This window comes from Dendropsophus ebraccatus, chromosome 1 (assembly GCF_027789765.1).
Source record: "Dendropsophus ebraccatus isolate aDenEbr1 chromosome 1, aDenEbr1.pat, whole genome shotgun sequence".
NCBI lineage: Eukaryota > Metazoa > Chordata > Amphibia > Anura > Hylidae > Dendropsophus > Dendropsophus ebraccatus.
This window is the reverse complement of record NC_091454.1, coordinates 140,808,405-140,834,689: the sequence shown is the minus strand read 5'-3', so window position 1 is coordinate 140,834,689 and position 26,285 is coordinate 140,808,405. Positions and strand designations below refer to the sequence as shown.

General features: G+C 41.8%; 1 protein-coding gene across 2 annotated transcripts in view; it reads right to left on the bottom strand.

Annotated features, from left to right (window-relative positions):
- Positions 1-26,285, bottom strand: part of PSTPIP1 (proline-serine-threonine phosphatase interacting protein 1) — a 62,680-nt gene that overhangs the window by 17,226 nt on the left and 19,169 nt on the right. For both annotated transcript variants that reach the window (XM_069956329.1, XM_069956330.1), the window contains exons 2-6: positions 13,623-13,723; positions 9,055-9,129; positions 5,946-5,980; positions 5,580-5,686; positions 792-854 (exon numbers count right to left, since the gene is read on the bottom strand). In XM_069956329.1, the coding sequence (XP_069812430.1) occupies positions 792-854; positions 5,580-5,686; positions 5,946-5,980; positions 9,055-9,129; positions 13,623-13,723 (381 nt within the window). The remainder of the gene's footprint in view (positions 1-791; positions 855-5,579; positions 5,687-5,945; positions 5,981-9,054; positions 9,130-13,622; positions 13,724-26,285) is intronic.

Below are 26,285 nucleotides of genomic sequence, written 5' to 3'. Positions count from 1 at the left end.
TCCACAACACTTTTTTCCAGTCTTCCTCTGTCCAATGTCTGTGTTCTTTTGCCCATCTTAATCTTTTTCTTTTATTGGCCAGTCTCAGAAGGCTTTTTCTTTGCCACTCTTTTTCTTTGCCCTGAAGCCCAAAATCCCGCAGCTGCCTCTTCACTGTAGATGTTGACACTGGCGGCCTCCCACTTCTTTTTCTACTCTGGTTAGAGCCTGTTTGTGCTGTCCACTGAAGGGACTAGTACACACCGTTGTAGGAAATCGTCAATTTCTTAGCAATTTGTCGCATGGAATAGCCTTCATTTCTAAGAACAAGAATAGACTGTCGAGTTTCAGATGAAAGTTCTCTTTTTCTGACCATTTTGAGCGTTTAATTGACCCCACAAATGTGATGCTCCAGAAACACAATCTGCTCAAAGGAAGGTCAGTTTTGTAGCTTCTTTAACGAGCTAGACTGTTTTCAAATGTGTGAACATGATAGCACAAGGGTTTTCTAATTATCAATTAGCCTTCTGCTGGAAATGGGCCTCTATACACCTATGTAGATATTGCACCAAAAACCAGAGATTTGCAGCTAGAATAGTCATTTACCACATTAGCAATGTATAGAGTGTATTTGTTTAAAGTTAGGACTAGTTTAAAGTTATCTTCATTGAAAAGTACAGTGCTTTTCCTTCAAAAAATAAGGACATTTCAATGTGACCCCAGACTTTTGAACGGTAGTGTATATATATATATATATATATATATATATATATATATATTATACTGTTGGAAACCTCAACTAAAATACATACCTCCGTTGTCTTCTTGTACAGCGTCACTTTATTCTTCTGAAGTCGCTCCATAGCATTCTCATACTGGATGAGGGAAATTGTAATATTGTTAGCTAAAGAATGTCCTTATAGTATTAGTAACATAATTATAATTGCACACATTAGGAAACCCAGTTAGATAAACAATGAAGACACTCCACCAATGGAAAACAAATGTATTTGATATACTTAAAAAAACGTATTGCAACAAATAACATTCACAGCATATGTATAAAAAGTGTCAGAAGCTGACCTGATCCTGTACCTTCACTGTCCTATCTTCCTGTCTCTGTGTCTCTCCTGGGCAACCAATCAGGAAGCACAGTGTTATGCCAGTCAGGTCACTAGCGTTTATGCTGTTCTTTTCGGATTTCCTGGTATCCTGATTTCTAGCTTGCGTTTGACCCTCTCTTTGCCTGACAGTTTGAATTTTCTATTGGCTTCTAATGATCAAGAAAACATGGGACCTCTGTTCTTGTATTCAGTGAGGGTCCAAATGGTTGTCTCTTCCTCTAATTAGTGAACAACACCATATCCCATTTTGGGAAAAAATCTTTTTTGTTAATGATATTACTCCTATAATCTTTAAAAAGTTGACTGTGCTAAAAAACAAAACTTCTTACAGGTATGTGTTAATGGAGAGGACAGGAGAGATAACTGAAGGCCAAACAAATTATTGTAGGTGCATGGTCACCTTTATACTAAAGTTTGTCAAACCCATTGCCGCTGGTAAGATCAGCCAACTCTTTAAGATGTATGCTGGCCTTCCCAATTTTCGGCACCAGAGCAGTTTACCCTTCCTCTCCCCATGGACAGCACATAACCATTTGTCCATGACACAGAATCATGTATATGAGGAAGTCAAGAGGAATAACTGTTTAGCTGACTGTTATTGAAAGTGTATGCCAGCATAACAGATTTGCCCACACCTATTATTTAATCACTGGGATACCAGTAAGCCTGTGATCAGAGATCACTTTAACCCTTAGGGGACACAGCCAGTTTTCATTTTTGCGCTTTCGTTTTTTCCTGCTTGTGTTAATAAGGCCATAGCGCATGCATTTTTCCACCTAGACACCCAGATGAGCCCTTATTTTTTGCACCACTAATTGTACTTTGCAATGGCAGATGTAAGTTTTGACTAAAATATGCCGTGAAACCAGAAAAAAATTATATATGTGGTGAAATTAAAAAAAAAAAAAAAAAAAAAAAAACACACAAATTTTTTTATTTGGGGGGGTTTTGTTTTTATGCCAATCGCCCTAGGGTAAAACTTGTTATATGTGTTCCTCAAGTTCTTACGCTTACAACGATATATAACTTGTATAACTAAAAAGTAAAACCTTTTAAAAATATATATGTTCCTTAAAATCGCTCTATTCCCAAGCTTATAGCGCTTTTATCCTTTGGTCTATGGGGCTGTGTGAGGTGCCATGATGTGTTCTTTCTATTGGTACCTTGATTGCGCATATGCGACTTTTTGTCGCTTTTTTGTCGCTTTTTTTATTACAATTTTTCAAGATTTGATGAGACCAAAAATGTGCAATTTTGCACATGCAAGATTTGGATTGTGATAATTTAATAGTTCAGAAGATTACGCACGCGACGATACCAAACATGTTTATTTATTTATTTCTTTTTATTTATAAAATGGGGAAAGAGGGGTGATTCAAACTTTTATTAGTGGAGGGGATTTTGTATTAATAAAAAAAAACAAAAAACTTTTTTTTTACACATATACTAGAAGCCCCCCCTGGGGGAATTCTAGTATTACTACACTGATCTCTCATTAAGATCTATGGAGTATAGGTATACTGCATAGATCTATGAGAGATAAATATGCACCCAGCCTAAAAGTAAAAATGGACCAAATAGCTAAACAGATTGATTAAAGTGAATCTGTACCAGATGCAACCCACCCCAAACTGCTGGTACAGTTCTCTAGTTGTCGCCATGCCATGTCCGGGCCCGCAGTTGACCTTCCTCCTAGGGCTGGTATTATGGTTAAAAAACAAAATTAAACTTGTTTCTAACCATAATACCAGCCCCAGGAGGAAGGTCAATACCTGAACCGGACATAGATGTGACAACTATAGAACGGCACTGGCGGTTTGGGGCTGGGTGGTGACGGGTACAGATGCGCTTTAAGGTCATGTTCATATTTAGTAAAACACCGGCCATTCTGTGACCCGGCCGGATAACAGAACGGCAGGTGTTACTGATGATCATCCTGGCCGGTACTGCAGCACCGGACGATCTTCACTACTAATGAATTCAGATGTGGGTGAACTTGTGTGCGCTCGCACCCAAATTCCCCGCTGCACACATTGGAGCGTGAGGCCGGAGCCGCATGCTCCATTGTGTGCACTGACAGGTTCTCTGTGGCCACTATTCAATGAATAGCAGCTGCAGAAAACTGACATGTCAGTTTATTGCAGGGCCACTAGCGTTTCTAACCGGAGTGTATACTATGTGTATACACTCCGGACGGGATTCCCTCAGCTGCAGCACAATGTAAGTTCAGTATTAATCACAGCCGCACCCGAGGTCCAGTGCCTAGGGCAGCACCTTGTAGGGGGGCAGCACCAGGGAATAGGGGGAAGGGAACAACTTTTTTTTTGTTTTTATATTTTTAGCCTCCGACCTCCTGTTCAGTCTTGCCATTGAATCTGGTGTCTTTTCGAGGGGGATGGGAGGTATAATGGTATTGGTCAGGTCTGGTATGGCGGTGTTATTCAGTCACAGTATGGTGGTATTTTTCTGGTTTGTTATTGTTCTGGTCAGGTGTGGTGGGGTTATCCAGTATGGTGGTATTGGTCAGGAGTGAAGATGGGGCGTCTTCAGGTTTAATGCCTAGGGCAGCAGCAGTTAATAATACGGCCTTGGCCGTGTTGCAAATCGGCAACAACGGCCTTGATTAAGACTTAACTTACGTTGTGTGAACATGGCCTAAGAATACAAATATTATATTATAAATTATGTATTACACATAAACAATTTTAATTATATATAATAGGTGTTTTTTTAAAATTCCTAATACAGTGTGTGATCGTAACATAACAAAACAGAGCAAAACCACATTTTAGGCGGAAGTGCACTGGAAAATATCATTCCACTAGTAACAATAGGGAAATGGTAAAAATATGTCACAGATTTCTCACTGTCTGTAAATTTGGTCTTATTTATGGAACTTGTAATCCAAATCCACTCTTAAACCTAAGCAAATTTTCCCATAAGAAATTAATGAAATGCAGACAATTGGTTCAACAACCCTAAAATGATGATTTTATATTCTGAATAACATGTAGAACAGATGAAACATTAAGAAACAGCTGAATGTGTGATATTATAAGTTACTGTACAGTACAGAAATCAGCATGTGGAGTATAATGCATAGTAAGTGCATAAACCTAAAACAACAGCAGTAGTTTGAAGCGTAGTACAACAGGCTAGAATAGAAAAGCAGGGCTGTTGTAAGAGGTCTGTGTGATCACATGACAGCAATGGGGAAGGGGTGTTCAGCATGGACCAATCATGAAATGAGAATAACAGAGATGTACAGGAGCACAGTGACAGAAACTTTATATACAGCAGTGTGAATGGCTGAGTGTAAGTGCAGGAACATTATAGCAGCAGTGTGTATAGCTGAATGTGAGTGCAGGCACATTATAGCAGCAGTGTGTATAGCTGATTGTAAGTGCAGGCACATTATAGCAGCAGTGTGTATACCTGAGTGTAAGTGCAGTCACATTACAGCAGGAATGGAGAGCATGGGAAACACAAGGGCTGACAGAGACTGCAGGAAGCATGAAGACATGAGCAGGACATATGTGGGCACATAAATGCAGCACTCTCTGTCTGGGGAGAGAGGGGTCAGTCAGTCAGCTGACTAGGTGTGGCTACTACCCTGGACTAACCAGGAGAAGTAACAATGGAGTAAGCCATTGCTACAAAAAGGGACTTGTGGTATGATCTCGGAGATATAAAGTTCAATGGATATATATGGATATCTGTGCATCTTCCATGGGGCAAGCCCTCTTCATCTGATAGGGGCCCCTAATTTATAATGGTTTTATAAAATGTTTATCACATTTTGGTCAATGGGGTTTACCCTTTACAAGGCTTAACAGGGCTTCCACTTTGCTTGGCTCATGTTTCTGAGCAATTTTAACATACACAACAATTATTGGTTTTTAAAGTTTAAAAACTTAGGCTATGTACACACTACGTAAGAGACAGGTCGTTCCGTGACCTGGCCGGGTCACGGAGCGGCCTGTCTCTGCAAAGATCATCCTGGCTGGTACTTAAGTACCGGCCAGATGATCTTTCCGGCTGCAGTGTTCTGATTACCGCGCACCCGCATCAGAACTCTAATATCACACAATGAAGCAAGCGGCCGGAGCCGCTCGCTTCATTGTGTGAACTGACATGTCAGTTCTTTGCGGTGCCACATGGGATCCCTGCCGGAGCGTATACTATGTTGCCTATGGCAACAACGGCCGTACTTTTACGTAATGTGAATATAGCCTTAGGTGTTCACCAAACAAATCTCTTAAGATAATTTCTATGGAATTGTGCATGAGTGAATAGCAGTTAGCAGGGAAGTGAGACACCTTCTAGTGGCTAAAAAATTAAGAGCTTTTTTAGGGCTAAGGAGTAAATTTGTGGTAATGTAGTAATTTACAAATATGTTAGGAAACTGTATTTTTCAATTTATCTGCTGTAATATGAAGACGTGATGTCCATGTACACTTTTCTTTTAACAATTACCTTTTTCCTTAACTGCTTCTGCCTCTCTCTGAAGTCTTCCAAACTATGAATCTCTTCTCGCAATGTTGCTGCAAGCTGGATATGAGAATTTCCAATACTTTCAATTTCTAAGACAAAACCAAGGAAATATTGCAGTTAATTTTCTGAAAGTAAACCTTCCAGGATTTGTATTTTTTTAGTCTCAGCTTTTTCCCTTCATAATAATCCTGAGGGATCCCAGTGACTTATATCTATCAAAATGACATTATTTTCAATTGGATAGAGTATAACAATAATGCTGCACTATTCAGACCATCAAAGAACAACAGAAATGTGAATGAAAAAAAAATTAAAAGCAGTTAAGAATTTTTTTTAAAAATCACTTACGTTTCTTTAATGTATCAAAGGATTCACGTAGTTTACTGGAATAAATATACATACGATTCATTAGAAATACCGCGCACATCTTGGTTCACAACTGAACATTAGTATGCATACAGCTTCCATCACCTATTACATATATATTTTACTAACAGAATTATTCCAATAATTGTTACTTTGTTGGACAGAGGTTAAACACCAGCAGTTATAGTAACATCAGAGGGACATGGCCAGTGACTGGAAATAAGTCTAAACAGCCTTAGTTGTCCATAGCAGCCAATGGCAGAACAACCAGTGGGCAATCAGTCACCCAGGCTGTGATTTTACAGCTGGAAGAGGTGTGTATGTGACATAACCAGTTTCCAGATAAGGATGACCCAAGAAGGGCACAACGAAGGCACAATGTGCGGTGAGTTTACTTGTTCATCAGCCCCCCACCAACTGCAGTTTTTTGATCTTTTTGGGACTTGTTCTTAAAAGGGTTATCCAGCGCTACAAAAACATGGCCACTTTCCCCCCTACTGTTGTCTCCAGTTCAGGTGCGGTTTGCAATTAAGCTCCATTTACTTCAATGGAACTGAGTTTCAAAACCCCACCCAAACTGGAGACAACAGTAGGGGGAAAGTGGCCATGTTTTTGTAGCGCTGGATAACCCCTTTAAAAGCAAAAAAATGTTTAAGTTTGTTAGAATTTGCAGGTTCTGCTGTGACAGTACAGCCAAACGTTGTGGCTGTGCTCCCCATGCCGTGACAGTCTATGTATGTAGAAATGTTAAAACGATGTACCTGATGGCAGATTCACTTTAAAATTTAACCCCTTAGCGACCCATGACGTATCTGATACGTCATGGTGCCGCTCGGGGTGTTCAGAGCGGGGTCCCGCCGGGACCCCGCTCTGAACGGCGCTGATCCCGGCTGACACGTGCAGCCGGGCAGTGCCTCTATTAGCCGGCGCGGGTCCCGTTGCCGCGCCGGCTAATTAAGCCTCTAAGTGCAGCTGTCAAACCTGACAGCTGCACTTAGAGGCTTCAGACCTCACGTCCCTGGTGTCTAGTGGGACGGATCTCCCCCCCACGATGCGATCGCGGGGGGGGAGATCCGTTCTTCTGCCCGTGCCGGGCCTCAGCGTCGGAATGACGCTGATCCCGGCTCGGCAATAGATTGCTATGGCCTGCAGCAGGCCATAGTAATCTATGACCGATCTAATCGATCTTTGCTGTGTATATACACAGCATTGATCTCTATGAGAGATCAGTGCTGTCTATATACAAGTCCCCCAGGGGGGCTTCTAGTTACAGTAAAAAAAAAAAAGTAAAAAAGTGTTTTTATTAATAAAAAATCCCCTCCCCTAATAAAAGTCCAAATCACCCCCCTTTTCCCATTTTATAAATATAAATTAATAAATAAATAAACATATTTAGTATCGCCGCGCGCGTAATCGCCCGAACTATTAATTAATCACATTCCTGATCTCGCACGGTAAACGGCGTCAGCGCAAAAAAATTCCAAAGTGCAAAATTGCGCATTTTTGGTCGCATCAAATCCAGAAAAAATGTAATAAAAAACGATCAAAAAGTCGTATATGCGCAATCAAGGTACCGATAGAAAGAACACATCATGGCGCAAAAACTGACACCTGACACAGCCCCATAGACCAAAGGATAAAAGCGCTATAAGCCTGGGAATGGAGCGATTTTAAGGAACGTATATTTGTTAACAATGGTTTGAATTTTTTACAGGCCATCCGATACAATATAAGTTATACATGTTATATATCATAGTAATCGTAACGACTTGAGGAACATGCATAACAAGTCAGTTTTACCATAGGACGGACGGCGTAAATGCAAAACTCCCCGAAATCAAAACAAATTCGTTTTTTTTTTCAATTTGACAGCGCAAATGATTTTTTTCCGGTTTCGCAGCATATGTTATGGAAAAATAATGCCTGTCATTGCAAAGTACAATTGGTTTCGCAAAAAATAAGCGCTCATATACGTCTCTAGGTGAAAAAATGCAAGCGCTATGGACTTTTAAACTTAAAATGGAATAAGCAAAAGCGCAAAAACGAAAATAGGCTTTGACCTTAAGGGGTTAATAGTTTTATCATCAGTATAACATGGGTTTTTATTGGTGAATGTGTGGTTTTATTACCTGTGTTCAAATTGAGGGAATTTGTTTTTACCCACTCAAACTAACCACTGGGGTAGACAATTAAGTGTGTTGGGGCTAATCTGCATCTGTGATATGGAGATCGTGCAACATTGCATGTAATGGTGTCACATTGTGACTGGGACATGGAACGATTGCGATTCGTCAGGCACAAAAAAACACAACCTTGCAGCTGTGACTTGCTTGTGACTTGGCTATTTTGATAAGAGCCAAGTCACATCTGTAATAAAGTCATGTGACAGCAAGTTGCAGATAGCTCTCACAAAATATTTTGGTTATGCAACGTGGAGAAGACTTGCTGTTGTGTGAATGTATAGCCCTAGCCTTAATCCAACTTGTAAAGCCAAAAACAATAGAGTCCATACAATAAAGGGTACAATGTACTGTATGCATCAGAAATGTGTGGGATTATCAGTTACAGAAGGAGATCTACTTTTAAACATACATTAAAATAGAATTTTTCTTTAAGTTTTATTGTAAGGCTGGGTTCACACTACGTTTTTGCAATCCATTCTTTGCAAAAAACGGATGAAAAACTGATGAAAAAAACGGATGCAACTGTGTGCATCCGTTTTATCTGATTTTCCATTGACTTCCATTATAAAACAAAACGGATCACAGCGAGTCCATTTTTTTTTTTAGCATAAACAAAAATGTGGTCAACCTCATGTTTGTGTCCGTTTTTTTTTTTTTTTTTTTATAATGGAAGTCAATGGAAAAACTGTAAAAAATGGATGCACACAATTGCATCCGTTTTTTTATCAGTTTTTCATCCTTTTTTTGCAAAAAACGGATTGCAAAAACGTAGTGTGAACCCAGCCTAATCAAACCTGATGTCTCGGGTAACAGAGTGTTCTCCTTTTCACAGTAGAAAACCCTATAAAAACTACATTCAACGTTCAACGTTCTAAATGGTTAAAATTGTTTAAAGCTTCAGTGCTTACTTGATTTCTGTTTGTCCTGATGCCTTTTTTGCAATTTGAATGAGCTCTTTTCCATATTTTTCTTCTGCAGTGGCCCTGGTAACAATGGGAAGAATAAATGCATAGGAAAAGGAAGAAATCATTCATTTTGGTTGGTGCCAAGGTACCACTGTTATTATAGAACAAATATTATTTTCAGATGCAATGACGGCTGTTGGTATATTATTCTAGTTTAGGTGGACTAATTGGCCTTTGGCTGTGTCTTTTACTGAAAATCTATTGAATTCAAAGGGAACCTGTCACCGGTGATGCAGGCACAGAGTCCGCCCGACCCCCCGTTGCAGGCCCCGGATACTTACCCTCTCCGACGAGTCCCGTTCCTGGAGACAGTCCCGGGACGAAGATATCAGCGCCCGAAGATGTGCGTGTGCGCCGCTGAGATGAGTCCGATGCCCATATAGAATAACGGCTCCATTCATTCTCTATGGCTGTCGGACTCATCTCAGCGGGCGCACGCACAGCTTCGGGTGCTGATATCTTCGTCCCGGGACCGGCTCCAGGAACAGGACTCGTCAGGAAGGGTAAGTACCGGGGGCTGCACCGGGGGGTTGGGCAGGCTCTGTGCCCGCGTCCCCGGTGACAGGTTCCCTTTGATAGCAATAAACGGTAAAAGAATGATGGAATAATTAAAACTTTGTGTGAACAGCTAAAAAATAACGGCTTCCGTTTCTCTTTTTTTGACATTGTGTAAACATACCCTATATCTGTATTCTGCTTCTGTTTACTTAGGTTGTTGCCAAGTAAATATATTGTGTGGCTATGTAACATACAGCTGGATTTGGGTAGCAATGCGACTGTCACACACAAGTAGTATTTCCAGCATTTTGTGGTTTCAAGCCTGCTGCCTTTGGCAGCTGACAGCAGCTCTTCCTCTTTAGATATGTGTGAATCAGCCTGCTATTCTGACACTTAAGATCTGTGGTTAAAAGTTGGAAGTGGCCACAAAATCTTCTTACTGATTCAGTTACTTCTTCATTGTCATATTAAGGGTATGTTCACACTGAGTAAATACGGCAAAATTCTGCATCGGAGCTCTCTGCCGCGGAATCCTGCCGTGCTCAGTGTCCTGCTGTGTGAATGAGAGGGTGCGCGCACCTTCGCTGCCGCTGCTCTCCACTCTAAGAAGTGACGGAGAACCGCGGCTGCGGAGGAGTGCGCGCTCTCCCATTGAGATCAAATGACACACTGAGGCAGTGGAATTACGCCTATTTTAACATACCCTTAGGCTGGGTTCACACTGCGTATATTTCAGTCAGTATTGTGGTCCTAATATTGCAACCAAAACCAGGAGTGGATTAAAAACACAGAAAGGTTCTGTTCACACAGTGTTGAAATTGAGTGGATGGCCGCCATATAACAGTAAATAATGGCCATTATTTCAATATAACAGCCGTTGTTTTAAAATAACAGCAAATATTTGCCATTATATGGCGGCCATCCACTCAATTTCAACATTGTGTGAACAGATCCTTTCTGTGTTTTTAATCCACTCCTGGTTTTGGTTGCAATATGAGGACCACAATACTGACTGAAATATACGTAGTGCGGTTTCATTTACACGGAAAGATTATCTGACAGATTATCGGCCAAAGATTTGAAGTCAAAACCAGGAATGGATTTGAAAAGAGTCTTTCCTTTATGATCTGATCTGTTTATAGTCTGTTCCTGGCTTTGGCTTCAAATCTTTGGCAGATAATCTGTCAGATAATCTTTCTGTGTAAATGGACCCTAAATGTCCACTTTCATTACCAATAGATAATGCTAAATCAGCAGGGAGGCAAATACTACATTTTTGCAATTTATTCTTTTCATTTTTTTTGCCTGTTTTCTATATGAAATATAGAAACAGGAAAAAAAGAGAGGCCAAATGCAGGAAGTGATGTCAGTCCCCCCTGCTGTGCACAGACTGACCCAGTGAAGATGAATGCTGATTGGCCAGCAGCTATACACGCCCCTGTGCACTGCTGCTAAATAAACTGATCTAAGACAAATATAATTTTATAAACAGGGCCCACCCATCAGCATATATAAGGCAAGCATTAACTATATATTTTCTGTTTGGTTTTTTTTATTATTATTTTATATGCTTTGAACTACGTAAAGACCTTGCTGGTCAGGGATAGGAATGGAGTGGTAGCCATTAATGCCAGTCTAAATGTTTCTCTTTCTTGTCTTCAGTGTACCCCACTTTCTGTCACCATTGTCATCATTTGTCAATCTGTCAAAAGTCCCTTAACTCAATCTTACAGCTATTACAGCCTAACCTTGGTGGAGTCTTGTAGTGTGGAAGATTCTCCTTTACATTTCATTTGGGTCTTTTGACCCTTTTTGTATTTTTTGTAGTTTAGCTGGTTTTGATTTATTCTACACCACTTTTAAATGGATTCTGTCAGCTGCCAGACCCTACCTAAGATGCTGGCAGTGTGCTGAAGCTGGCAGTCCCCTAGTGAGTATGGTGCCTTTTGGTAATTTTTCTGTCGTGCGCCCAGCTTCAAGCGCTGCCAAGGCGCTGCTCAGCTGAGAGAGACGCTGATGGCGTCCTTAGTGATAAGCAGGGCCGTTTGCTATGGGCACACCAACAGCGTCCCTAGCAGCCGGCCTGCTGTTGTAGCACTGCTGCGCTTTCTTGTGATTTAGCCGCGACCGGGGCTTCACCTCCCCCAGCCGATCGGCATAAGGTGTCATGTATTACAGTGATGATAACTGACAGCTGACTTGGCCAGACAGCTGTCAGTACTGGTACTCTTTCCCCTATAAGTTTCCTCCCCTGACATTATTCCCTTGCCTGTGAAAGAGCCTAGTTCCTAGTGCCTTGATCTAGCGTTTTCTGATTTGACTATTCTGTGTGTTTTTGACCTTTGACTTTTTGTGACCTCAACTGAAGAGTCAAAGAGGAGTTGTTTGTGCCACACTCTGGCACACCTCATCACTCCTTCTTCCTCCCTCTTCTTCATGAATAATCAATGCTGCCCGGCCTTCTGCTTGCTCAGCTGTCAGTCAGTGTCCCTGATTGCAGATCAGTCCTCTGTAGGCAGGTTATGTCTGCAAGAAACACTCAGATATAGTTGAATCTTTAAACCCAAATGTGTTGGAGCTGTGGTCTAGTCGTAAAACACCTGTCTAGAGGCCTGCCTGCAGTTCATTCTTTGGTTCAAATCCCTGTTGAAATTGATTGAATGGCCACCATTTCATGGCAAATAATAGCCATTATTTTAAAACATTGGCTATTGTTTAGGAAAAATGGCCGTTATTTGCCATTAAATGACGGCTTCCACTGAATTTCAACAGTGTGTGAACATAACCTTTCTGTGTTTTCAATCTACTCCTGGTTTTAGTTGCAAAATATTGACCAAAGTACTGAGCAAAAATACTGAGTGTGAACATAGCCTTAAAAACGATACAACAATGAGAAAAGAAAAGAAAGACCTACATTTAATTTCCATCAGGGAATTTGAACCAAAGAATGAACTTCTGGCAGGTGTCTAGACAAGTGAGTTACCCTTAGACTCATCCAGATCATAGAATTAACTATAACTGAGTGTTTCTTGCAGACATGAACTGTGGGAGCAGGAGGCCGAGCACTAAAATTCAAGAGTGTGTGAACATAGCATTTCTGTGTTTTTAATCCACTCCTGGTTTTGGTTGCAATATGAGGACCAAAATACTAAGCAAAAATACTGTGTGTGAACATAGCCTAAATGTGGTAGAATTCCGCAGCGGAACTCTCTGCCGTGGAATCCTACCTGCCTTAAGCAGCATGTTATAGCTAATAAATACATATACTGTAGCCTATAAAAATACCCGATATATAGTTTTACAATAGCCGTGCAAGGACAAACACAGTCAGCTGAGGGTTAGAACATTATAAAGCACCACCTTATGTTTACCTATGTTAGTAACTAGGGATGGTCCAAAACTGCCGAGGTTCGGGTTCGTATGAACCCGAACGCTCGGCTGCAGATTCCTGCTGTCTGCCCGCTCCATGGAGCTGGCGGATACAGCGGGAGGAACGCCTGGAAAACTGGGATACAGCCTATGGCTATGGCTGTATCCCAGTTTTCCAGGCGGTCCTCCCGTTGGATCCGGCCGCTGCACGGAGCGGGCAGACAGCGGGAATCATTACCGAGAGTTCGGGTTCATACGATGCATATGTATAGAACATATCACCCCTCCCCCTTCCCTGTATCCATCCCCTCCTTGGTTGAACTTGATGGACATGTGTCTTTTTTCAACCGTATTAACTATGTAACTATGTAACTATGTAACTATGAACCCGAACCGAACTCGGTTCGGACCATCCCTGTTAGTAACGACCCAGTAGTAGTTAGCCATGTAATTCATTATCTCTGGTTTTTACCTGCAGTCAAACAGACAACAAAAAGCTGCTTTTACGGGGTATCTTACCCTCAGGTTATCCTGTAGTAACACTGTAGCAGTGGCATACAGTAGTTGCAGACCACATAGCCAAAAATTTACTTTATGCAGCTGATTTCTAAAGCTATATGGTAAGCTGAATTACTGCTTCTTACCTTTGCTTTAGAAGGTCCTCCACATCTTTACAGAATTTCCTCCCATCTAGTAATCTTTGAAAAATAACCTCATATCCTGTGTTCAGAACTAAATCTGTACACTAAAAGGAAAGAAAGATGGTTCACTTATAATATGAAAAACAATTATTATTATTATTATTATTATTATTATTATTATTATTATTATTATTTTTATCCCTGGCATCATCAGAACTACCACAAGTATTAAATGTAACATACATTCCGGTGGTGTTGTATATTTGAAGCTAGTTAAAACCTGGGGTGCATTAATCAAACTTATACAATATATTAGTAATTTACAGCTTTGTAACTTGGCTGAAAAGGTGTAAAATGTGTTTAAATGTGAGGGGTAAGGTTCTTTTTAAACGGCTCAATATTGGTCTGCGCAAGGTAGTAAGTGAGCACCGGTCAGCAAGATCATCACTTCTTTATAGAAGGCACAAACAACTGCACTGCCAGGCCGCATGAATGATCACTGCATCATCCATGCGGCCATTTAAGTATATTATTATCGGCCAAATATCCTCTGTTTACCCCAGGAGATGTGCATCCCATAACTATATATTTTAGAACAGTACACAAGATGTGATCAGCCAATAAGGAAGCATTTTTCCCGCTCCTCGGCTAATCACTGACACTTTTACACAGGATTATCTGCTGAAGGAGCATTTCTAGCTTTGCTCATTGCCAATAATCTGCCCTTGTAAAAAAGCCTTAACAGAAAGTTAACAGCCCTATAGACTTTCAAAGACTGAATGCTTCACGTTATCAGCAAATACTAGAGGCAAATATGCACTCATCAGCCCAGAAGCTGCGCATGGTACGTACTTGGACATTCCACCATGACAACGATCCAGGTTGACCTGTCATTGGCTACAGCAGAAGTGTTCTAGAGTGAAGCTTCTGGAGTGGCCATCTCAGTCCCCTGACCTCAATATCATTGAGCAACTCAGGGGAGATCTCAAGCACGCAGTAACAGCAAGACAGCCCAGGAATTTACAGGAACTGGAGGGAGAATATACAGAACCCCATCCACAACTACCACAAAAGACTTCACGTTGTCATTGATGTTAGAGGGGGGCAATACATGGTAATTTGGATGTTTTTTGTTGTCATTATGATTTAAAAAAAAAAGAAAAAAACAGTAGTTTGACAATAAATGGCTTCCCCAACCACTAACCATGAGTGAAAAAGAAAGTTTTTGTGTTATCATTCATAGAAATGATAACACAAATGATAAGAAAGCAAAAATTTTGCCAGGGTATGTAAACTTCTGAGCACAAATGTATGTTGGTGGGTTGCCCCACCACATTAGGTAAATAGATTGCTTCCATTGGTAGATAGGAGCCCTAGTAGGTCATTTTGCCCATAAGCTAGGTCCCCACAGGCACTACCAGGACCCATGGTGCTATGAAGGGCTTGGTCTCACTTAGGGTGTTTTTTTGTTTTCCTACAATCTCTGTTTTTGAGTTGCAGTGTGACCTGGTGATGCCACTGATATAAGCATGCTCTGTAGTCCAGTGTATTTGGGATCTGCCACTGCCCAGCCATTACAAGTGGAAAGCCATCAGTCAGCAGTTCATAAATATGCTCCACTAAAGTCTGTGGACATATCATTGGTAGGATCAGTGAGAGATTCCCTTTAAGACACCCAGTGAGATTGGCTACAGCTGGACATTAATTTTACCCCATCTGTGTTCTAGACTTGTTCTTGGTATCCAGTTTTTCTTTCAACTCCTAAACCCTGTCAATGCTCTTAGTTTCTGATTGAAAATATTACTTTACTGAAAGAGTAGAAGATACTTGAAACAAACTTCTACAATAACAGAATGTAAACATGCCTGGGATAAACATATCTATCCTAAGAAAATAAGAAGGTAAATACTTAAAGGACGGACTAGATGGACCTGTCTTGTCTTCTGAATCAACGCTGCAAGAGATATACTTGGCTGGATTAACCCTTTACCCATATAACATAAGTAACACTGCCTTGGGTTGGACTAGCACCATCAATAAGAGCACTTCAGGGAGCAAGGCAAATGGAAGTACTTTGAATGGTAATAGGATAAAGTAAACTGCAAAGCGCAGAAAACCCTGATGACAAAGACTGACGAGGATTGTGTAAATACATGTGATTTATGTCTGCTGAAGAGCAGAACCCTCTTGTTCCATGAAAGGGATCACCAATTTGAGAGACCCCAGATAGAAGTGACAGAACCAGAAAGATTTGTTGAGGTGCTGGAGATCAAGAAAGGCTCAATCTCATCCATCCTTCTTTAGTACCAAGTACTTTAAGAAAACCTTAAAGTAGACTGCCCCTCCTCAAGTACCATGCCTGCTCATTTCTGTGTTTCTGTCTGTTACATCAACAACTGTCTTGGTTAGTTTTTGAGTTTTAACTTGTTAAACAGAGCACTGTTCTAAGGGAGACTGTATATAGCTGCCCGCAGTATTGACTATTCTGGCTGATGCCTGGTATTCTGGGAAACTACAAAGACTTGGGTTCCTTCTACATGAGTACAGCCACAAAAGGCGACATCCTTGCTCTTTACATGGCACAAAAGACTGTCAAATCAGCCAACGAACCGGCATTTGCAGATCACAGATCACAATTGTGGGCTGAATAAGCGTTCCTAGACACTCTGGTTAGCAACAATCAGCCAGTGTAACAAATACTATGTCTAACCATACCCATATACTTTAAATGCTCATTTGGTAACCTCTGAAACTTAGTTTATTGCAGTTAAGGGGATTAGAAGGGTGATGATTTCTGATCCAGCACTCCAGACGTGTAGATATTGTTATTCAATTAAAACATAACCTTTAATAGTTCATAAAATTGTTTAAAACCAACGCGTTTCGCGCAATGGCACTTAATCATGGTCACATAAAGAAAATGTGTAGTTAGACCTCCTTAAAAGCTAGTCATAGCCAATCCCAATTATGCACATGACTGGGCACATATGTGGACTAGTGAATGAGTCTACACGCAATGCATGCTAAGTCTAATGACTATGAATAATATCTGGTGTACACAATTACAATAGGTATAATAAAACAATAAGTATGTGGCAGTTATATGATCATTACAAATGCACTCTAAGGCTATGTTCACAAGCTGTGAACATCCGGCCGTTCCGTGTCCCTGGTCTGGTCACGGAACCGCCGGTCTCAGCCCAGATCATCCCGCCCGCATCAGAGCTTCCCATAGCCCACAGTGAAGCAAGCGGCCGGAGCCTGACATGTCAGTTTTTTCCGGCGCTGCATGGGATCCCGGCCGGAGCGCATACGATGTGTGTACGCTCCGGACAGGATCCCATTGAAAATAAGGCTATGTTCCACCCCTCAAAACTATGTCCATAGTTCTGCGGCGAGAACTGCGGCCGTAGTTTTACGTAGTGTGAACATAGCCTAAGGACTGATGTCATACTTATATACAAAAGGTATTTCTTATGCCAGTTAAAACAAACGCTTTCATTAAAATAATGGTAAAACTAAATAATGTATGGATAGAGAACTGCCACAATAATTCATATGCAAGGGTTTACAGACAAATACATAAGAAAATACATAAGATATGGCATAGATAAATACTGCACTGAAGATAACTAAGTAAAGTGAACTTCCACATGTATTTCAAAGGCTGGAGAAATATTTCACCAAAAACATTTCCTTCCGCTCATTTATGTCATTCAGTTCTTCCTCATCTTAAAAATGAGTCATATAGTTAAAATAAAATGCTCACTTGACTGGTAAAAGGGTGACAACAAAATTGTTAACATTGAATAGGAAGCCCGTCAGACAAAAGGAATTTCTTTAGTAGTATGCAATATGCAACCTAGACCAAGGCTTCTGAATATTTTTCTCCTGGGGCCTCACCACCAGCACATGACAATGCCTCAGTTTCGCCAACTTAAAAAATGGTGATGCCTGGGCTTTACCAGCAAAAACTGCAAGTGTCAGCTGTATACTATAGCTATCACTATTCTGCAACTATGCAGCTTTTATCAATTAGCATGTAAGCAGTTAGACAGGGAAATGGAGGCTCCCTCTGTCAACCAGTTGCCCCCCCATAAAGCAATCATGGAGCACCAGTTTGTTGTCATAGAAGCAAAGGGCCTAATGAAGGCAATTGTCAGCTAGATCGGTGCTTCTTTGTAGTGCCTTTACATGGCACAACTAATCGAGCAGCTGGGCTGCTCGAATGATCCTGTATCATTCGTGCGGCCATTTAAATATTTTTAGCCAAACCAAGGCACAGCTAGCAGGCACCAAGTGTTAGTCTGACCTTGTACAAACAGTTAATGCAGAGCTCCGTTTAAAAGGCAACCAAACAGGTGCTATACGTGCAGAGATTAGTATGTTTAATGGACATGTATGGCGAACAAACAAACTCAGCACTCACCGAACGTACAGTTATGGCTTTGGCTTTGTTCCCATATTGGGTAGTGGCAGCAGTGGCATAACTACCAGGGTCGCAGTGGTCGCCGGTGCGACCCGGCCCGCCACAAATCACTCTTGTGACTGCAAGCATTGTTTTGCTTGTGGTCACAAGAGTCCGGATCCAATTGCCCCCGGCTGATGTGTGGCTGCCGGGGGTGTCCCATCCTATCCCCGGCAGCGAGCGCATCAGAGAACTCCCTGTGTGCCTGGGGCCCTGACTTCAGGTACAGAGAGCGCTTGTTAGAGACGCTCCCTGTGCCAGAAGTCCCGGCCCCGTACATCAGCCGGGGCCAGACGGATGCTGCAGGAGGAGAAGGGATCAACAGGGGAGCACGTTGTGAGGTGAGTTTTCTTCTTTTTTTTTATCTGTCTGCATGGGGGGTAGAGGGGGCCATCTATAAGGAGGGGCGGGAGAGAGGGGGCTATCTATTAAGAGTGGGGGAAGGGGGTTATCCATAAGGGGGGCGAAGAGGGGGGCCATCTATAAGGGGGGGAAGAGGGGGCCATCTATAAGGGAGGGGGGAAAGAGGGGGCCATCTATAAGGGAGGGGGGAAAGAGGGGGCCGTCTATAAGGGGAGGGAAACAGGGGGCCATCTATTAGGGAGGGGGGAGAGGGGGCCATCTTTAAGGGGGGGAGAGGGGGCCATCTCTAAGGGGGGAAGAGGGGGACATCTATAAGTGGGGGGAGGGGGACATCTATAAGGAGGCTACATAGAGGCGGTGGCATATATTAGGGGGTCACATAGATTCATAGGATGTTGCCAGAGTGAGGATCCTAATATGTCTGTCTGGCAGATTCTGTGGAAGAAGTCTGATCAGAGAAGACATCCCCTGTGAGTCACCTGATGTAACTGCACTGTAATGTACTGTATATGGAGTAAAGAACCTCTGTAAAGCTGGGTCAGCCTTTATATGACTGGTGATAGTGATCTGTGTACAGTGGATCTTATTCAGTAGCAGCAGTGGTGTTAGTATGTGGTGGTATTAGTCAGTAGCAGCAGTGGTGTTAGTATGTGGTGGTATTAGTCAGTAGCAGCAGTGGTGTTAGTTAGTATGTGGTGGTATTAGTATGTTGTGTGTTAGTCATTATGTGGTGGTATTAGTCAGTATGCGATGGTGTTAGTCAGTATGTGGTGGTGTTAGTCAGTATGTGGTGGTATTGTTTGTTACTGGTACTGTGTTTTATTGGTCTTAGTATGCTGGATTTGGTCAGTAACAATATGGTGGAGATGGTAGGGGTTGTGGTGTGGCGGTAATATTTCTTTCCTATATATTGGTATTATTGTTAATATTGGTCTCAGTATACAGGATTTGGTCAGTAACAGTATGGCGGTAATATGTATGGTGATCATATTTTCTCTTTCTATATGCTGGTAGTATTGGTATTATCTGTCTTGATGAATATATATATATATGTGCCAATAGCATCCTTTGGTCGTGAAAGGAGGGGGGAGCCCAAGTTGACCTCTCTCACCAGGACCGAAGAGACATTAGCTACACCCCTGATTGGCAGGGAGGGGATAGTGTAGGGTGCAGGGTGTGACTCTGGCATTCAGGCACGTTATCCACCATGATTCCTTGCTAAGCAAGGCCTGATGCCTGTTGGATCTATCTGTAGGAACACTGACTCATTCAAATCCTAGAAAACATGATGTCCGTGTTTCTCCGCATGTTCAATGGGGCGAGGTACACCCTTTCCTAAGCAGACTGAGTATGCATGTTCTGTAAAGCATACCCATAACTGTCTCTTTGTTTTCCCTATGTAGTACCGCTTACATGGACAAATCATGGCATAAACTGTAAAGACTGATTTAGCATATTATAAAATCTCTAATATAACAGTTTTGATCTCCCAGATGAATGAAGGCGGTATTACCAAGCTGATGACGAGTTACATTGCCCACAATGTTTGTTTTTCTGGGGTATTTTATTTTGTCTTTCCCTTTTGCAAGTAGCCATATTTAACACTTCCCCTATTGTCTTTTTCCTCTTAAAGGTGATGCAAGGCTTTCTGATAGCTATCTCTCTCTCTCGACATTGACCTGAGATATCTATCAGAAAGCAGTGCATAACCTTTAAGAGAAATAAGACAATAGGGAAAGTGTTAAATATGGCTACTTGAAAAAGGGATAGACAAAATAAAAGCTGGTTTCATAGTACCCTACCCCAGGGAAACAAACGTTGTGGGCAATGTAACTCGTCATCAGCTTGGTAATACCGCCTTCATTCATCTGGGAGATCAAGACTATTATATTAGAGATTTTATAACATGCAAATCAGTCTTTACAGTTTATGCCCTCATTTGTCCATGTAAGCGGTATTACATAGGGAAAACAAAGAGACAGTTATGGGTATGCTTTACGGAACATGCATACTCAGTCCAGTCCATTAAACATACTCAGTACCTCGCTCCATTAAACATATACGGCAGGTTCACAGCTGAGATACACGGACATCACGTTTTCTAGGATTTGAACAATTTGAGTCAATGGGGGAAATTTATTAAGGGTTCTATTTATGAACCAGTATGAACCAGTATTCAAGGGGCAAATATTTTTTAGATGCAACTTTTTTTTATCTGACTGTTTTGAGTATTCACCAAAAAGTTTGCATAATCCGGGATTAACGCCCAATTTATCATTTGCGACTTTTTAAAAAGTCGCACAAACAGGTGCAGGACCACGTCTGGTCAGTACAAGGTTAATAGGCTTGCACAATGTTTGCAATTTTGCGACTTTTCGTTCAACTTTTTACTTAGATACATTCACTATGGCAGTGCTACATTTTAATGAATCAGATCACACAGGTCCGATAAAAATAATATGAAGCCATCTTCATCTGGTGCAGTACAGAACATGTAGTATCACACTTTACTGTAGAGAGGCGAAACTAAACAGTTCAGCACTGCATGCACTTCAGTAATACTGGGGTTTTCTCAGTAAAATGGCCACTTTTATTGGTCGACTATCTAATTATTCACCTATGCCACAGATTCTGTCTGTAACTTTGTATGTTGAGTCTGGTCTCAAGTTACTATGGTCCAGAAAGGAACATTGTATATTGAAAATATTGTAACCTGAGGCCATTGTAAGTTGAGGGACCACTGTATTGCAATTAAAAAATTCCCATATTAAGTATGTATTTTAGTGTTTGCACGTTTCTCTGACATGTCAATTTTCTTTATTTTTACAGGAACAGTGCCTCTTTAACCCCTTGACGACCCAGGGCGTACCCGTACATCTTGGCGCCATTAGGAAGGGGTTCAGAGAGGGGTAACACTGTGACCCCTCTCTAAACAGTGTGGCTGATAGCACCTGGGGGGCCGCAGCTATTAGCTGTGCCCAGCTAATTAACTATTTAAATACAGCTGTTCTTAAATTCTAGTAAAGCTCCATTAATTAAAAAATAAAAATAAAAAACTCATCCTATAATAAAAGTTTAAATCACCCCCTTTTCACATTTTACACATAAAGTAAATAAATAAAAAAACATATTTGCTATCAACCGGGTGTTATCACCAACCTATTCAATTATAGCAATTCTGATCTTGCTCTGTAAATGCCGTAATCACAAAAAATCGTCAGTTTGATGTGATTTTTGGTCACATCAAATCTGGAAAAATTGGAATAAAAGGAGATCAAAAAGTTGCATATAAGCAAGCAAGATACCTATAGAAAGTATAGGTCATGGCGCAAACAAGACACCTCCCCCCATAGACCAGAAAATGAAAGCATTATACGGATGGTAATAGAGCAATTTTAAACACATTTCGTTTTTTTTTAAAGGATTTAATTTTTTTAAAGCAGTCAAATAAAATAAAAGTTATAAAACTTGTACATCTTTGTGATCGTACTGACTTGAGGAGCAGAGATGAGTCTTACAGCATATTTTATGGAAAAATTAGGTCTGTCATTGCAAAGTACAATTGGTATCACAAAAATAAGGGATCATGTGGGTCTGTAGGTGGAAAAAAATGCAAGCGCTATGGCCTTTTAATAAAATCATTGTTAATAGTTCGCTGTAATTCCACATTCGTTCACTGTAGTTCCGCATTTTTTCACTAACCGTTCAGTGTAATTGCACATTGTCCCTTGTTTTGCTGGGATCAGATGGAGCAAACGATCATAGTAACAACTGCAATAGTAATGATCGTAACGTAGTAACGATCGTAACTAACAATTATCGTTCTGTGTAATATGGTGAACGATTTTAGGTCAACAATAAACAATCCCGTCTGCGATCGTTTCTCGTTAGTCCTTAATTGTTAAAAATCGTTCCGTGTAATACGACCCTAAGTCTATGGAGAGGGGAGAAGTGGCTGGAGTGAAACAATAGGCAACAGAGAGACTGCAGAGAGACTAAAGGAGCCTCTAGTTAGTGTAAGATTACGCCCAGTGCAGGATTCATAGCTTACACTGCTTAGTGCTGCTTCATAATGTAGTCCAGGGATGTCAAACTCAGGCTTTCCAGCTGTTGCAAAACTACAAGTCCCATCATGCCTAATGCTTTAGCTTTGGCTGTGCAGGCATGATGGGAATTGTAGTTTTAAAAAAGCTGGAGGGCCTGAGTTTGTCACGTCTGAAGTAGTCCATACTGCTGGTCTGCAATAGAGATTTAAGAGAGCAGGATCTCCTCCTCTTGTGTGCGCAGCGTATGGCTAAGTTCACATTACAGGATTCTTTTGTCCATCATTGTCGACGGCCATGATAATTATAGACGGCCATCATCTGCAAATATCAGATGTCTTTTTGACAGCTGTAGGCAATGATGGCTGAAAAATCCGTTTAGGTTAGGTTAGGTTGGGCTCTACCAACAGGACAACTAAAACATAGAGATGAAGCCTGCAGAGCATAAATCTAGTGAAAATTGCCACATGGAGGTTATATGGCCAGGAATAGTGGTTTTCCTCATGTAATGTACACGCACAATAGCTTATCCCAAAATTTGCCTGACAGAACAAGCAGGCATTGACCCACAGTGAATGCTGTAAAAACAAAACCCACAGAATTAAACAATACAAAACCGCCCTTTCATTTTTAATGCATAATGCTGTAAATTATTGGTAACACTGAATAATACAAATTGCCTAGTCTCAAATCTAGCTTATGGTATTTCTAGTTTGCACATAACCCATGTTCCTGAGGACAACGTTGCATAATAACAGACAGCTTGTAGAAATAAAGAACATTCTGTTCTGTTCTTGTGTTTTTCCTAATACTCATCTCTGGTCTTGGAAATGGTAAGATCCCTGTAACCTTGTATCCATTTCAACATTGATACTATATGTAATTTTTTTTTTTTTTTAATTAAATCCTTTATTATGACTTCAACATAAATACAAAAAAAAAGTACCAAATGGTTCTCTTTTCCTTACAGGTACAGCCCCAACAACAATTAGGACAACGAAAAAAGATAATAATTAAACCAACACAATCATTCCAAACCAAGAGTTTAATACCCGGGATAATCTCCCAAACCAACGTTCAGGTATCCAAACAGGGGAGGAGTATAGTACGTACAAAATCTGGGGGAGAAGAGTCATCTTCACAATAGCCATCCGCTCGGCCATAGAAATAGGAAGTTTTGACCAAAAATCAGTCTTACTATTGATCTTGGCCATCAAAGGGTTCAGGTTCAGAGGGATAAACTTATCTATAGTAGGGCCAATCTTAATTCCCAAATAATCCAGGGACTCCTGTGGACCAAGAACGTGGACCAGAGATGTCTGTATATGGGGTTTCCCCCCAACGGCATTAATGAGGACTTCCCCCAATTGATTTGTAACCCTGAGTACTTCCCAAACTTAGAGATAAATTCAAACACATTATGAAGAGTGCCCTCCGCCCCCCTCAAAAAAAGGATGACATCATCCACATATAAAAGAAATTTTTCATTACGGCCATTTACTCCGAACCCCTCTACCCCGGGCGAATTCCTAAGCAGTATGGCCAATGGTTCTAAAAAGAAAGCAAACAACAAGGGGGACAGAGGGCACCCCTGCCTTGTACCCCTCTCTAATGTAAACCATTCTGTAAATTCCGCGTTTACTGAAACTTTGGCTACAGGCCAAGCGTAGAGTAATTTAATCCAGTTCACGAAATTCTCACCCAAATCAAAGGCACTAAGTACCCGCCATAGGAACCCCCACTCCACCCTGTCAAACGCCTTCATTGCGTCAAGCGACAGGATGGAGCGGTGGGTCTCGTCTTCTATTTGTAAATTCGCGAAGGTCCTGGCTATATTATCGTGAATAACCCTACCTGGCACAAAGCCGGTCTGCTCGATACCTATCAACTTAGGGGCAATCCTCCCCAGCCTGATAGCCAGAACCTTCGCCAATATCTTACAGTCACAGCTAATGAGCGAGATAGGGCGATAGGATTCAATTTTTAGTGGGTCCTTATGTTTTTCTTAATAAGCACTATAGAAGCCTCCCTTATTGAGGGCGGAAGGGCACCATTTTCCAAGGATTCATTACATATCTTTGTTAGGTAAGGAAGAAGTACGTCAGCAAATTCCCTATAGATATATAGGGATGTAAGCACCGCCAAACATCCCTCTAGCCACTTTCAGACATAAACTTCCCCAGGGGAGACCTGGCCGAGGAATTGGACTGAAGCTTCCCCCTTCTATCCTGTACAGGGTCTAGGACACAATTAAAGTCCCCACAAATAATAAGTGGAATATCACCCCTTTCCAAACCAAATTTAACCAACTCAACTAGGACATGCGAGGAGAATGGGGGAGGGATATACAGGCAGGCTAAGATCATTTCTGTATTATATAATGTCGCGTGAATAAATATGTATCTACCTCTGGGATCTATTTTCTTACTGATAAGTTGAAAAGGAATTCTACTGTGTATGAAGAGAAAGACACCTGCCGAATAGCTCGAAAAAACAGAATGGTATGAGTGGCTCGCCCATCTGCATCTCAACCTATCCAACGAGTCCAACGTACAGTGGGTCTCCACAAGACCTACCAGGCCTGGCAAGTGCTTTTGAACCACATCAAACACAGCCCGCCTCTTTACCCGATCCCCCAGACCCCTCACATTCCAAAAGAAAACCTTAAGGACATCCCCCATGACAAGATAAGAATTGCAGAAAAATCAGCCAAACCCAAAAAAAGAAAAAACAAAAAGGAAAGAAAAAACAACAAAAAAAAAGAAAAAAAAAGAAAAACAAAGGCCAGAAAAGATCAGTTCCCAACCTCTCTCTCCCCGCCTCCCTCCCCCCCCGCCCCCCCCATTCCTCCAAGGCAGAGGCAGGAGCAGCGCCCCCGCACAGACAAGGGAGACCCAGCAGAATCACCCAGGTCCGCGATACCCCAGCCAACCCCCCCCCCCCCCCCCGGAGCCCACCCCGACGGACCACTCCGCCGCCCCTGCACCCCACAACCGCACACCGTACCCGGCAAATCGCCATAGCGTAAAAAAAGACTTACAAGGCAGGAGCACAATGACCAGGCAGTTGGGTCTCGTCCGGGGCTAGCCGACAAACATCGGCGTCACGGGGGCTTAAGAAGAGATGTCACGTTACCCGCCAGGGCCGGCCGTTCCACTTGCCCGCTTCAGCAACTGCAAGACCCCACCGTCTATGGTACCTGCATAGCCTCCACAGGCAGCGATGGTCCAGTCCGGATTGAAACAGGGTACTCCCCGGTTTTGTGGCCATAATCCGGAGCTCGTAGTTCGAGTACCCCATTCAGGCAGCAGCAAGGACATCCCGGGGGCCTCGAACGGACAGGCTAGCCATATCATCAGCGCCTGAGCGAGGTGAGGGAGCGGCGGCACCTGGAAGCCAGGGGGAGGAGCACAGAGCCGTTCGTCCTACATCCTGACGTGACGGCCCCCCTGACGTGGATACTATATGTAATTAATAAGTTTATCAATAAATAAAAAGCACCCACATTGCTATTTCTAGAGCAGTATAATTATTAGTTCACAATACAAATGCTCTTCTAGTAACTATCTAGTTGTAGTATGCTTCTTCCCACACATCTACTGGTGGCTGTATGGTTGGCTAAATCGAAAGCAAACACAACAGTAATAGCTCGAGGGCCTTTCCTGGAACAATTGGTTCCACACCTCAAAAATAATCATGTAACATGTGAAACAAATGAAACAAACATTTAGAAAGATGGATATGTCATATAATAAGTTAGTGGACAGTAAAGCCATCAGTATGCGGAGCATA